The sequence below is a fragment of the Temnothorax longispinosus genome, chromosome 12 (genome assembly GCF_030848805.1).
Source record: "Temnothorax longispinosus isolate EJ_2023e chromosome 12, Tlon_JGU_v1, whole genome shotgun sequence".
Taxonomy (NCBI): Eukaryota; Metazoa; Arthropoda; class Insecta; order Hymenoptera; family Formicidae; genus Temnothorax; species Temnothorax longispinosus.
This window is the reverse complement of record NC_092369.1, coordinates 12,219,950-12,234,472: the sequence shown is the minus strand read 5'-3', so window position 1 is coordinate 12,234,472 and position 14,523 is coordinate 12,219,950. Positions and strand designations below refer to the sequence as shown.

General features: G+C 42.0%; 2 protein-coding genes across 5 annotated transcripts in view; one reads left to right on the top strand and one right to left on the bottom strand.

The window, feature by feature from the left end:
• Positions 1 to 102: 102 nt before the first annotated feature.
• Positions 103 to 7,378, bottom strand: LOC139822763 (uncharacterized). Of its 4 annotated transcripts, none has more exons than XM_071794765.1 (11): positions 7,075 to 7,378; positions 6,367 to 6,429; positions 5,909 to 6,037; positions 5,680 to 5,814; positions 5,430 to 5,587; positions 5,036 to 5,101; positions 4,536 to 4,686; positions 4,253 to 4,453; positions 3,559 to 4,183; positions 3,205 to 3,481; positions 103 to 3,080 (listed from the first exon to the last, which is right to left on the bottom strand). In XM_071794765.1, exons 1-11 carry the CDS (start codon positions 7,147 to 7,149, stop codon positions 2,948 to 2,950), a joined length of 2,013 nt encoding a protein of 670 aa, XP_071650866.1. In that variant the 5' UTR covers positions 7,150 to 7,378; the 3' UTR covers positions 103 to 2,947. The 4 variants fall into 4 exon arrangements, with proteins under 4 accessions (XP_071650866.1, XP_071650869.1, XP_071650870.1 ...); XM_071794768.1 differs by having other exon boundaries at positions 5,909 to 6,062; positions 7,075 to 7,151; XM_071794769.1 differs by lacking the exon at positions 7,075 to 7,378 and adding an exon at positions 6,612 to 6,690.
• Positions 7,379 to 8,017: 639 nt separating this feature from the next.
• Positions 8,018 to 14,523, top strand: part of LOC139822768 (PTB domain-containing engulfment adapter protein 1) — a 28,058-nt gene continuing 21,552 nt past the window's right edge. The window contains exon 1 of the mRNA XM_071794780.1: positions 8,018 to 8,175. The gene's annotated coding sequence lies outside the window, so the exon portion shown is untranslated. The remainder of the gene's footprint in view (positions 8,176 to 14,523) is intronic.

The following is a 14,523-nucleotide window of genomic DNA, read 5'->3' as shown; positions in this document are numbered from 1 at the left end:
GTGCGTCAAGTTGCACGCGGTTCGAGCCGGAGCCGGAGGTTGCGAGCAGATTTGAATTCGAACGGATTTCGGCGGGTGAGTCATGTTCATGTTCCCGTTAAGCGCATTTCGCAATGAGGTTTTAATGGGGGATAATGATATATATACATAGTTTACATTCACATATACAATAATAGGTATGTACAGTATAATTTGTCGTCGCTGTGCGCGTCCCCGCTGGTCGTAAACGTAACTTTTTTAAAGAAAAAACGCTGGACGAGGAAAATGCCTCTCGCGACGCTGCGATTACGCAGAATTTCGACGAACGATTTTCATCTTTCTCGATAATCGCGTTGCCCAACAAATTTCCTACAATTTTCATTCATACGGAGTTGCAACGTTACAACCTAAGAGTGTGCACCGCCCCGGAAAGCACTTCTCACGAAAAACAATTCGTCAAGACAATACGAGATAATCGCGTCTAATTTTTATTTTTTTTTTTTTTTCCACGATATACTTTCGAGCGAATAATTCGAATGAGCGATTTACGCGGCTTGTCGCGTTTTGTACGTGTAAATATTCAGATCCCGGGTTTTAGATTATGTTACAGAACGGTGGCAATCCTTGGTGGAAAAATGTCTCAGAATTTCGCATATTATTTATTAGAATTTCTATAAACATTTTCAGACTTCCTCAGAATGTTCAGAATTTTTCAAATTTTTTATACTTTTTAAACTTTTTAAATTTTAATTGGAACGTTTTTCAGAAAAACTCAGACGTGATAAGAATACAATATTTCAGATTTTTCTCGCCAGCATATCTTTGTAGAAATCTGAATAAAAATGAGAAAATCTGCAATTTATTAGAAATTTTCATACATACGTATACTGAAATATTCCGAAAATTCTCGTCTAATTATTTCTGAAAGTATCTGAGAAATGTTATATATTTTTTTTCAGAATTTTTTATAAGTCTCAATTCTTACCAAATTGCTGAGAAAATGTAAGAAATTTTTTCACCAAGGACGACATCGGTGTGTGTGTGTGTGTGTGTGTGTGTGTGTGTGTGCGCGCGCGCGTATGCGCGTACACGCTGCAACATTTTCGAAACGCAATATCTAAATAATTCCGACGCTTAATTGCAATTAAATCGCACACACGCACGCGACGTCTCGTAAAACAATTCCCTGTTAAAAAGCAACAATTACCACCGTCCTTATAAAAATTGACGAACGCTGTATGAATTGTGTCAATTAACGCCGGTTTACAGAAAGTTACGCTTAAAATAAATAGGATCTGTATATTGTGTATATATATAAGTTAATCTATATATAAATAATTTACATATATTATGTATATGTATGTATATATTACTCTTTATAAATAGCATATTGTATGCATCCTTTGCACTAATGTTCTCGTCCGACAATTGGATAATCCAAAACTAAACGTCTAAAATCGCTAAGAGCTATATCACAATACGCGGCAATAAAAATGATGGAGCTACGCTTAAATCTCACTCATCTCGAGTGCCTAAATCCGCTCGAGCACGCGTCTGCGATCTATTATTATCATGATCGGATATCGTTCGGCTGTCCAAACTACTCCGCAATATTTACGATAATTTGTATAATATTCGAGTCGTCCTCCTCTCGCTTATCGTACAATGATCTCGGGACAGCCGTAAGATATTTATTCGATAGACACGCGTCGTCCCTTTATCGCGTCGCAGCGAAAAATATTGAAAAATATCCTGCTGAATCTGACTGGGGTGAATACTATCGTCTTACTTATGTCGCGAAGCTTCGTATATGAAACAGACTGCCGAAGCCGCGAGTTCCGATCATCTGTGTTCAAAACGTGCTGTCGCTGATCGAACGTACAGCTGGAATTAATGAAACTCAAAACGAGTACCTCTCGAGGGTACTTGTGATGTTGACAGTACGTTTTGCACACAGACTTACATACGTTTAGAATTGTATTATTATGCTATGCTTATATATGTACAGTTCGTTCCGCGTTTTATAGATAATCTGACCATCGCAGTCATAATTGGCAACTTGTAACTTTTGTATAAGTTTTGTTTCTTTCGGCGGTACGCTTCGCGAGTACTTAATGGACCAATCGATCGTATTTCGATAAAAGAGAGACAGAGAGAGAGAAAGAAATAAACAAAGTGCTTATCGTAATCAGTTATCTTCGAACGTAGCGTGGTGAACGCATCCTGTTTCGTTCACCCAATTTCTCTAGAATCTCTAGATCGTTTGATATTTCGCTGTATAATATTCTAATGTATTTGTTAAACGCTCCGAGAGACTTTAACGTGAGCAGTCGCATATAAAGGCAAGCAAAAAATAGTCATTGCGACTCGGAATAAATTTATGTACGAGTATCTAGATTAAACTACACAATGTCCTAGAAAAGTAACTACATATTGCTTTCTCAGCGAATGATGTTTCATAGTTTTACCAAATCCTAAGTGTTAGAAAGATTTTATAGAATTAATTCGGAAACGTCCTCCCAAGCTGAGATGCGTCGTGTAAGCGTATATCCACAAAAGATGACATTAGGCTTCGTAGTGCCCGAGGAATTAAGTTAACGGAGACACTTTTAACGCAAGTTCTGTATTGACTAAAAGCCTCAATCGAGTATATTTTTACTAAGCATTAGACATCATTTTTCTAACTAACAAATTAACTTGACGATACCGAGTAAAACCCATGAAAAATGTCTTCGCGAAAACAAATATGACGATTACACAGAAATACAACCTTTACTTTGCCCTATATCACATAATAGAAAAATCTATAAGTTACGACACGCAACAGACAGAAACGTAACATGATAGTATGTAGTAGCTTAACGGAAAGGAGATGTATCTTAATTGTGTTACCATTTTATAATGATCTTGAACACTTTCTATTGTTGAATCTTTGCCACTTTGTCGTGCAAATTCCTCCGCGATAAGGCTATTGTTGCTGTAACTGTTGCAACAGCGGGCATACTTCGACTAGGGGAGTTCCCAGAATCTCTTGGCATACTTGATTCATGTCCGGCTCCATCATGAGTGAAGAGATCTGATCTTCCGTTAGCATCTCCACGCTAATCGGGAGTTTGTTAAGAGAAAGAAGAATTAAGATATCATTGATTGGCGAGAATATATCAGAGAGATATATATATATATATATATATATATATATATATATATATATCAGTGGAAACTTACCTAGCTAAACTTTCGCTGTCCGACGTCTCCTCGTCGGCGTTGAGATAGCTCATTGTTTTCTCTAACGGGCTTGGGACCTTTTTCCCTTTAACTTCCAATTTTTCAGACTTTTCAGACTTGTCCTTGTCTCTCTCTACTGTCTTTGGCTCGCTGGAACGTCGTTCCGTTAAGCTGGATATGTTTAGCATCATCATACCGTGATTGAGTAATTCCTTAACGCGCTCCCCGGTACCGCCACTCCACAACATATCAAGAGATTGTCTTCTGCTTGAATTTGCTGAAATAACAATACGCTTGTATAAACGTGCGTCTTAAAGCATATAAAATTTTTCGAAGACACTTTCATCCACTTACTGGAACTACCACCACTAGTTTCACCACCGGCTGAACTTCTAGTTATCCAATTGGCTAAGCTACTGTCGAGCTTGCTTCTATTTTTCACTGATGGACTTCTCGTAACTTCAGCCTTCTTCTCTTCGGTTAAAGTAACTTCGTTTACTTTCGACATTGTGGGTAAAGATTTTTGCGTTACTAATCTTTTTCGATTGATTTGTTCTTTCGGCGGCTCGGCGGCGATATTAATTGCCTGAGCAAGTTCCGGACTTAGATCCATCGGTAACGGTTTGTAGGGGATTTGGTCTTCCTCGTCGGAGTACACGTCATTATTGTAGTAAATCTCGTCCGGCGAATTGTTCAGGCTAATTTCCGTCCATTCCTCCCCATTTTGAGAATTAGATTTATTCTTGCGGTCATTTACGGGCGTCTGAATCTTCACTCTCTTCTCGACCGGAGATATAATGCCCGACAGATCCGTCAGGCCTGGCGCAGAAGAACTAGTATGATTTAGAGATACGATATGTTTCGAGTCGGTCGCGGCGATGCTTCGTGGACGGTCCCGTTTTATATATTTACGAGGTTCGGTAGATGAAAGGTTCAAATTATTTAGGCCCAGGTACTCCGACGATGAATCTCTCTCGATCTGAAAAGAAAGCATAGTTCATCAATTAACAAAATTAAGAAGTTTGATTTGCCAGGAATGTACACTTACTCTTGTAGGCATGGGACATAGCGCGTTCGGACTCATCTTGTCGGGGAGACGTAAATATTCGTCGCTAGTGTAATCCGTGCTGTCCGGGGATCCAGTTACGCTGGAATCCGTTGGAGTTGCCGTATTAATTTGCGCGGTGGAGCGATCGGATGCGTCTCGTGCACTCTTATCGTACTCGTCCGTACCATCGTATCTTCTCGTCTGTTAGCGAAAGTATAATGAAAGTTTTGTACACGGTTCAAATCATCATTATATTCACACAAGTACAAGTATATATTTATACCCTGTGAATCTCGTCGCTGATCTTTTCCAGATTTCGTAACGCTTCCGCGTACGAAGCTTTTGCTTCGCCAACTGATCTCTCCAGCGCACTGACCTTCATCTTCTGCTCCTCCAACATTTGATTAAAGTGCGCTCTCATCTCATAGTAAGGCCTACGTGATTATGTAATATTTGATTAAGTTGGAGCTATGTAAAAATTACACGTTTTTACAATCGGCATTTGAATATATTACTAATGCATAACAATTTATTGCATGGCAATATTTGATTTGGGGAAAAGCAACTTGAGTTTTGTGTGCAGTCTATCTATCGTGAAAAGCTCAATCAAAGAAAACTAGCACTAGTTGTACGTACGTCGAAATATTCTAAAAAATGTAATTCATGCACAATCAGGGTAATGATTAAAATAAATGAACAGAGAGATAGTTTGATAACACACAAAAATGTGAAATAAAATGTTGCGTATTTTAAAAACTAAAAAAGAATATCTATCCTACTTACAACATGAGCAAGTTGTGCCTGTAGGCGATACTGTTTATCAGAAGCAAGCTGCGGCGTGCACCCATACTGCCAACATGAACATATAACCAAAACACATAAATACCATAAGAGGTCTATCGAAAACAACATAAACGTAATAATCATTCGAAAGTAATTCGATGATTTTTTGAATAGAGATAAAATGTATCAATAGCAATGGGAAGAAACAACAAGAAGTTTCATATGTAAACAGTTATCGTGTTCTGATACATTAACTTGGTTGTATACAAGGTTTAGCTCTTAAAGTGATTTATATAAAAAATAACTGTATGCAATAACTTCGTGCATTATAACAAAACAGGAAGATAGATATACTCGAGCTCCATTAATGTGAAGGATGACAGGTTCCACGTACCTAGATTTGGCAATAGTACGCTTCAAATCACGCTGCAACCTTTGAACTTCGTGTTCCACTTTGTGATATAATACAGTCGTACGTCTATGCTCCGCTTCAGAGAGAGCTCTCTCGTGCTCCGACTCATTAACTCGTGACGTAGCATGATTCAACATTTCCTACAATATATTTCGTAATATCTTGCCTATATATAATCTTTTTTAAAACTTGATATTATTGCCGCCCAATCGGTCCAATTATTGTGTTTTACCTGCCAAGCGTGATCAAAACATCTTCCTTCGGTCCGTAGTCCTTCCTCGGCTAAATAAACCATTTCCTTAGCTGCTGCATGTTGACTGTTGGCTCTCTCAAATCTAATCGCAGCCTTCTGCGTTTCTTGTAATGCCTAAAAAGAATATTTATAAATCTTTATTTGTAAATCTATATCTAGATATCTATTGTACTTGTATAATTATAGATATCTCCAAAAAGATTCTTACCTCTTTCGCTTTAAACCTGGCGTCATAGTATGGTCTGGATTTTTCAATGCAAGCTCCAAGTTTCTTAGCCAAAGTGTCAATCTTGATTGTTGATTCGCATAATAATTCTCTAAAGGTAGCTCTTGCTTCCTAAAAATGACAAAATACAATCTTTCTATGAGATAGAAAGATTAAAGTATGCGTTATAATTCCTTATCACAACTGCTGTCTTAAGTTAAAAATTATTTCTTTGGTTGAAGCCATCATGGACTGCTGTTAAGATCATCGTCTCAAGTCATTATCCATTTACACATGTATCTTACACAGCAATCATCTCAATAAAATCTAATCGCAACCAGTTTCAAAACTTGCCAGCAACTTTGTTGCTCAAGCCGTCATTCATATATATCAATGTGAAATCGACAGGCTAGGGACTGTTACAAACTCAAGGTCATGCTTTAATAAAAAGCGATACTTACATCTAAATCAACTTCTAGTTTATTAATATCGTCCGTAGCTGTGTTCAATCTTTCAAGTTCAATCTGAAACAATATCACATATGTATTTTACATAAAAAAGACATACAAATTATGTATCATTTTTTTTTTTTTTTTAAATAATGTCCATTATTTTATATGCCGTAATATAGTTTATATTTTAAACAGACATAAATTTCTTAATTGAGAAAATAATTTATATGTTCCCTCGCATTGCCAATATTTACATATAAATTAAAGAAGCCCTATGCATTGTGCTCCAATTTCTCGCGTCGAGACGGAGTTACCGGGCAACGAGGGTAATTTAGCACGCGCTGTCATAGTAATAGGCCGTCCCGACCGGGTGGAGAGGGGGGGGATTAAGAATCGGGGACGTTTTATGACTCGTGGCGCGCGCGCGCGCGCGCTCGTGTGTGTGTGTGTGTGTAAGCGATTGAGCGGGTGGGCGGGTGGAGGGAAGGGAAAAAGTAGGAGACGTTTGCAAAGGAAAATGAACTAGCTTTGCACACCGAAACTCGTGATGAAAATCGTCGTCGGAGCGTGCCGCGCGACGCGATTTTTTCCGCACGATTTAATCGCGGAAGGAGGCCTCTTCTCGCCGACGACGACGAAAGTGTCGATACCGCCGAGAGAGTCGCGGGGGCACCCCCCCCCCCCCCCGCGCGGTTTCATCCGGGCGACGGCACTCACCTGCACTCGCGGGTCCACTGCATCGTCAACGCGATCGGAATCATCGGCACTCTCCTTCTGCACACGTCCGCTCATAATTAAATCTAGAGGGTGGATTTTATTTACAGCTCTCCCATGCCACCTGTGTGTATCGTCTGCTAGACATCAGGTGGCCATGTTGGATGTCAAAGTGTCAAAGCGTATCACCGCGGTGTGCCAGGGCCGTCGCCACTCGCCACGCGCTGCGCGAGTGCGCGCTCGATGCTCGACGGGAAGGCATGCGCCTTCCTCCGCCTTCCTCCTAGCTCCTAGCCTCTACTCCTAGCCGGAGAGCTCTCACAAACAATAGTGGAAATGTCATCCGCGGTCGCGTGATAACGGAACCGAACGCGAACCTGCCGCACGCGGATCAAAGATTATATTGAATTTGTATAATTATTATAGTACAAAGATTTCCCAGAGTTTTCAATGGGACTTTAATGCAATATGTATTATCTATTAATAGAAAAACTTTTTTAATAAGATTCACGATATTTTAGAATTAGGTATTTTAATGAATTTTTTAATAAGATTGTTATATATACAATATTTAAGCAGACATATTAACGGATATTCATTTTTTATTATATATTATTATTAATATTAATACGCGCGATCTCTGATCGCAGCGCTAATCGTATCGCATCTTTATATTTCTTCCTTTAAGTATTTTTGAGATTTTCAAGGCGCAGCTGAACGTGGAAATTATCTTATTGTTTAGTTTAATTATTATTGTATATTTTATTTCTTAATTTTTGTTATTGTCCAGCGATTGATCATTCTTAGTTACTAATCTGGATGAAAATATTCTGCTCAGATCTCGCGCGCAGTCCGACTTTTCCCGCCGACCGCCATCGTGGCGACAATTCAAGATGGCGGGCGCGAGGAGCGCCAGCGCGCCGCCACTGCCGCCAGACGGCGTCGCGCGCGCCAGTCCCGCCTGGACTCTCAAACGTACTTTTCCCCGTTCGCACTGGTGAGTCGCGTGTCCGTCCGAGCAGGTGAATTACGGTTCTTCCTGGAAAGCGGCGGCCCGACCAAGGAACGTCGGTCACCGGGAAGCACAACGATCCATCGCGGCCGGTAAGTGAAAACACGATGATACACTCCGCGTCGCGCGCCGCGACGCCTCGCGCGCGTTTATATTCGGGTCTCTCTCCCGAAAAGAAAGAGAATCGCCGCCTTCGAATTTCCCTCGGGTGCCCCCGTGTGCAATGTGTCCTCCGTCTCGAGCACGGTGGAAAACGTTCCTTCGGGGAGCACCGTGTCGGAGCTCGGAGCGCGCGACTCCGACTTTCTATTTCGGCATTTTTACCAAGAGGGACAAGCGCCGCCGCGGTTAACTTAACGGTGGAGAGAACTCGGAGAACGCGCGCGCAAAGGTCGAGCCGTCCTCCTTCGCCGTCGGATCCCGAGGAAGGGTTAACGCGCAAGGTGCGTGTTCTCGCGACTCGACTGCCTTTTCCGCTCGTTCTCTGTTCACCGCGGACTCGGTCTCATCACGCCTCACGTTCGATCGAGGACCGTCGCGATTTTGTCACGAGATCTCCGATCGCATTGCGCGCGATATCAAATAAACAAAGTTGACCTCTCGCACTTATTTCAGGCGACCGAAAGTGACGCGCAGGTATACACCGGGGAGTCTGATTTCCTGTGCCGCGGACGTGAAAAAGTTTCTCACATCGATCGTCTCTTTGTGATTCAAGCTCAATTTGAACGGGAAATTCGACTTGCTGTCTTTCGAAATCCGGAGTTCCCGGAATATCGACTCCGATATGTCTGTTTACCTGCTCCCCGTGTTTATATACCTGCGCGTGCCTGCGCTCTCGGAGTCGTGTTTTTGCACGCGGAGATTCCACGGAAGGATAGGATCGAAAACACGTTACTCCGGCCGTGTCCCTTTGACGGGAATTGAACGAGGGATTCACAGGTGCGCGAACGTAACCGTAAGCGATAACGTAAGCGGTCCCGCGCGATCAGGTTGAATTTCTGACGTCGCGAACTGACCCAAGGACGCCGTGGCTCGCACGCGAGTACCTTCAAATGTCAGATTGCACTTTTACCGCAGGATTCGCCGTCGCTCGCGACCGTTTTCGCGCTCCGGCTCGTCTCCTCTCGATCGGGATGACGAAATTTAACGGGTCTCGTCGATCGACGGGGTCTGACGATCCCGTAAACATGTTTGACTGACTCGTCAACGAACAGACGTCAAGCGCGTCAGTCTCATTCATTGTTATTTATCGTTTATTATTATATGTATGTGCGGTGCCGTTCCTTGAATGCTGAAAAGGTTAACGTCGCGCAGATAACGTTTCGTATCGTACGAACGCCCACTCTTCGTCCTGTTCGCGACTCGTCTCTAAAATCGTTTTAAATTACGATACACGAATTATGATACACGAGGGAAATAATCGATATCACGATTATTCGTGTTGCGCGATCAATTCGGAATTAGCGGTCTTTGCTTAATTTGCAATCGAGATATTAATAATCCTATGGTAAATTTAAATACTTGATATTGGGATCTAAAGTGAACGCGTGCATTTACTAGATATATTTAAAAATACATAAAAAATTCGAGCTTCCTCGACATTCTCGTAAAGCTACAATGGAGCGTTGTTCGCAGAACGGTGGAAAAAAAAAGGAATTCATCGCTGTGAGTCCTTCCGCTCGCACGAACGAGCACCGCCGATGACAATAACGGAATTCCTCGAAATACGGTATTCGCGTGTCGCGCGCGTTAATCAACCGCTAATAACCGCCGCCACGGAGCCGTCCTCCGCCGAAATGATTGATTAATCGCGGCTTTCAATTAGACAGAAATTAATCCGTCACCTTGTGTGTGGAAATGAGTAACAACTCGGCGTATGTGTCACGTATGGCCTGGTGGTCGTTCGTTCGCGTGCGTCCGTGCGTGCGTCGTTGCGTGTATTTGTGTGCGTCCGAGCGTGTACGCTGCAGAGTGCAGACTCGTTCGAGTCGCGCCGCGCCGGCCGACAGTAGGCTGACAAAAGGGACCGGTTTAATGGCTAAGCGAAATGGCTAGGCGAATCGACTTTGAAAGAGCCACCCGGTGAACACACCGCACGGCGGAAGACACATTGATACGAGCGAGGAGCAGCCGCGAGCCGGTGCGTGCGTTGCTCGCAGGCAGGTAGGCAGCAGGCTGGCGAGGTATTCGAACCTGCCATTCCGACAGGACTTGATGGCGTCACGTCACGGCAAATGTCCGCCGCGAGTCATTCCGCGCCCGTTCTCTTACCACCGTCGTTACCACGCGTCCTTATCACTTTTCTCAAATAATACGTGAACGTCAAACACGTGCGCGCGTGTGCGCGCGCGCGTTCCAGTTCCTGAGGTTAAACGAGTGAGTTCACAGGATAAAAGCGAGAGAGGAAATTTCCTTGACGAAACGCCGGGACATAGTATTTCGAATTTATAGCTGACGTTTAATAAGTTAGATTTACGACGTACAAAGAATTTCGTTTATTTAAATACTTAGAATAGCTCGAAAGCACTTATATATATTCATAACTTACTGTAATTTATTGTTTGACTCTATAATGATGTCTCCAAAATGCTTAAGAAATTATTTATATAATTTTATGTGAACAGTAATGTCGGTAATTCCGTTTCTTTTATCCTTCGTATAATTTTGGGATTAAGAGTGGCTCGTCAGGTTCTGGTTTCTTTTTATTTTTGGAGCTTAATCATCGTTGATCACCTGACAACTGAGTGGCAACCTTCGACGCTAAGTAAAGATGATAACGATCTCGAAGCGAGTCGTCCTTACGTAAAGGATCCGCTAATACGCACATTCTTTCTAGTCAACGACGCAGATACGCAGCGCGCTTGAGTCACCCGGTATAGGCGAAGGTAGCATTTTATTGCAGCAAAAAAAATGAGAGAGAAGGAACCACGGAAACACCGGTTGTCAGACGGAGGCAATATGCTCTCCGCTCTCCGGACGGTGAAACAATCTGAATTTTAGGCGTTATCGTGGCGCACGATAACCACATTAACCACGGGAGACGACGACGCGTTTGGATGCGCTTCGACGGCACGCACCGGACGCTGCGGAAAAGTTCGCCTAGTTACGACACTGCGAGAGAGCAGCAGGAAAGCGGTAATACCGCGTAAGCAAACGTAGCGAAGACGACACCACAAATGGGTCGTAACCGTGATTGGGTTGTTTTCGTTTGCCCGCTTGTGTGGCCTACCCGCGGTATGTCGTCGCTGCCGTCCGCTGCCTACATACGCGAGCCACGTACTGTGAAATGTCATTAGCCCTGAACGGAGGGGGCGTAACAGACCTCGCGATATTAATTCAGTTTTAAATACGGCTGCGGCGCATTTAACGCCTCCCAGTCTACCAAAGGATGTTAATGAAACTTGTTTAAATATTTTATTTCGTTAAAGTTTTATTTAGCGTAGGGAACTCTCTTGTTACTTTTCTGAAATAAAATTTCCGTCGGTTGGTTACAATGGATCTGCTTCCCCTGCTCTTGGGGGAGCGACTCGCACCTGCTAGAGCTGCTAAAGAACATCGCAGATGCGTTGCTCGAGGCAGATGTCGATATAATCTTTCGTTCCTTAGATTTAACGTCTAAAGGTTCCGCGCTAATAATTCGCAACAAGTTTCGCAATAATTCTTAGAATCATGTCTTCATTCATTCTTGCGCGTTTTATATAACGCGATAATTTCAAGGAAATTTTTATATTTGTACGCTAATTACTCATTAATTTTAATGTCAATAAGGTAACGTTGAAACTTCTGTTATACTGACATATATATATATATATATATATACATTTACATTCCTTTGTACTTCGCCGATAGCTCGAATGTTAATACATTAAATTCTTTACAAAATGCTTACAGGAAAATGGAAAAAGGCAGAATCCTTCTTCCGGTGGGCTGGTCGATATCGTATCAGTCAATATGGTCATACTCTTCGGAGTAGCTAGTTAGTATATGATAAAGCGTGAAACTGCATAGCAGCTTTATGAAGCATTATGTGAAGTGTGTGAAGCGTGGAAAACGGTATCGCAGCCAAACATTCAGATAATCCCTATCTCAGACGTTGTCGTCGTGCGCGCACGTAACGGTGCAGGCGGCCCCGATAAGTCACCCGGTGTACAAAGAGAAAGACAGAAAAAGAAAGGTCGGCCTTTTGTCGTGTAACGACCCAACGACACAATGTTGGCACACCAAAATGCGGGCGGAGAGATGGTCGGTGGTCAAGAACGTGATTAAGGGTTTCCTCAAGCACGATTGACGAGTTTCTTGAATTTACGGCTTGAATACCGCGAGATGATAATTCACGGTTATAACGCGTATCTGTTACAAATCTTACCTAACAAGGACAGCAGGACTGGATTTCTGTGCAATTTAAACAAGTTTGAGGCGTCACATCATGGAAAACCCTACTTTAAAGATTATTTTCTATTTATTTTAATTGTATTTAAACTAATCTAATTTATTTTTAATTTCTCATAATTGTGTGTCACTGTTTAAATTTCGCCATTGAGAATTGACGGTTTTCAATCCGAATCGGAGCAAGGCGCGATTATTTGCTACTCATCCTTATACTCATCTGGCATCGAACAGATTGCGATTGATTAATGAATTATTGGCTCGTCGTATATGTGAGTTGCGAGTCGAACTGGCGGACAACATTTGGTATCGTCATCTTATGTTATTTATAAATTTATGGAAATCGGCACGGGTGTGCCGTGACGAGACGCAGACTCTTTTGTATCGGATGATCGTAAAAATGTCGGCAAAACGCCACGTAACGCCGGGATTGACGTCGCTCGTGAATCGCGTTTATTCCGCTTATTAACGTTTGATTTGCATTCCTCGAGTCATCTGTGAAACTCGCGTGCACGATTCGCTTATCGTACACGCGAGAAATAATAAAAAAGAATATAGTAGAACGTGAGAAGATATTAAACCATCAGTCTATATATATATATCTGTAATTATTGCGCATATTTTATACAAATTAAACGCGCAAAATCCTGATAAGGTGGTTACTACAAAAGCGCGTATGCGCGATTTGCAAGTATAAGAATGTATTCCTAGTAATACATCCATAACTAATGGAATGACAAATTGACTTTAATATAACGACTTGATTACTAAATGCAATTATAGATAGAAAGAATAGAAAGAATAGGCACTGCACGACGCACTTAACATATTACATTACGAGGCGGGGAATTAAAGAATGAGACGTGAGGTACGCCGAATAGGAAGTCGATAATTGCAGCGTGACTATCGGTTTCTTTAGCCACATATTCCCGAGACACAGAACGAATCTGTGTCTACACGCGTTCTGCACATAGGAGATGCGTGTACGCACATGCGTGCGTCGCTGGCGAGGCTTGTTCGAATGCACGTGAACTGCATTCCACGATAATTTTATATGCTCTTGTCGCCAGGCTTGCTTCGATTCCGATGTTTCATGACTTTGTAAGTAAGCTCTAAACTTGTCCGAGAGAGTCGGAGCGTTAATTTTTTTTCTCTGTAAAATAGCGGTCTTATTGTCACTTTCAGTAAAAATTTAAGAAAATAAATACATCAAAAAAGCTTTCAAAACTATATACATTTTGAATACGACGTTTTTCCATATTCGTATACGAATTTTCGCCTTGGAATAAATTCTTTTCGCGTTTGCGGGATTTTCAGGGTCGTATGCGGATGAGCGAGGACGTGATTAAAGTTGGAAAATTGTCGTCGCGGAAGCTCGTCTTTTCCCGATAATCTTTGTTCGCGCATTGTCGACGCGGAAATTACATACCTCGAATCCATCAATTCCATTCCCTCAACTTCTTTTTGCCCGCTGCTTCCGGGATCACCGTCTACGTCATGTTCGATGATATAAAAGTTTCGTTCGCGCTTCGTGTTGCGTCAATAATTTCGAATTATTACTTAACAATAATAATGTTCTTTCCTTAATTGATTAGGAAATTTTTCAGACGTGGAAACATTTATCAATCAGATTTAATGAATGGAGAAATCCTCAGAAATCCCACAGCTTAGAGTCGAGTTCATTCTTGCTCGAGGCACATCGCCTGTTTAAAAAGAATCATCTGCCACGTGTGTTTCATCGATCGTGATGCGCTATAATATTATATACTGCGATCTTGGATTACATAACATGTATATCTTTCATATCGCAACAATACGTTATCGCGGTGTTACTGCATCGCAAACAATTTTTCGAGCAACACGATACTGAATAATTTGGCAACTCGACTTTCCGCCGTTGTTGAAATAATCTTGAATGTCACACGAAAGGTACGTTAGGTCGAGCGTGATAAAATGGATCAACAGATTCGTTACCAGTGTTGCAAGGCGAAAAAGAAAAGTTCTGCGAGTGTATTTAAATATCTCAAACATACCGAATACCTCGAGATACTCGA

Excerpts from the sequence above, each read along its gene's own strand:
- LOC139822763 (XM_071794765.1), bottom strand. The coding sequence starts at position 7,149 with ATGAGCGGACGTGTGCAGAAGGAGAGTGCCGATGATTCCGATCGCGTT. Across the intron at positions 5,815-5,908 it reads CCAGGTTTAAAGCGAAAGAG|GCATTACAAGAAACGCAGAA; the intron begins GTAAGAATCTTT and ends TATTCTTTTTAG. Across the intron at positions 5,588-5,679 it reads GTTTTGATCACGCTTGGCAG|GAAATGTTGAATCATGCTAC; the intron begins GTAAAACACAAT and ends AATATATTGTAG.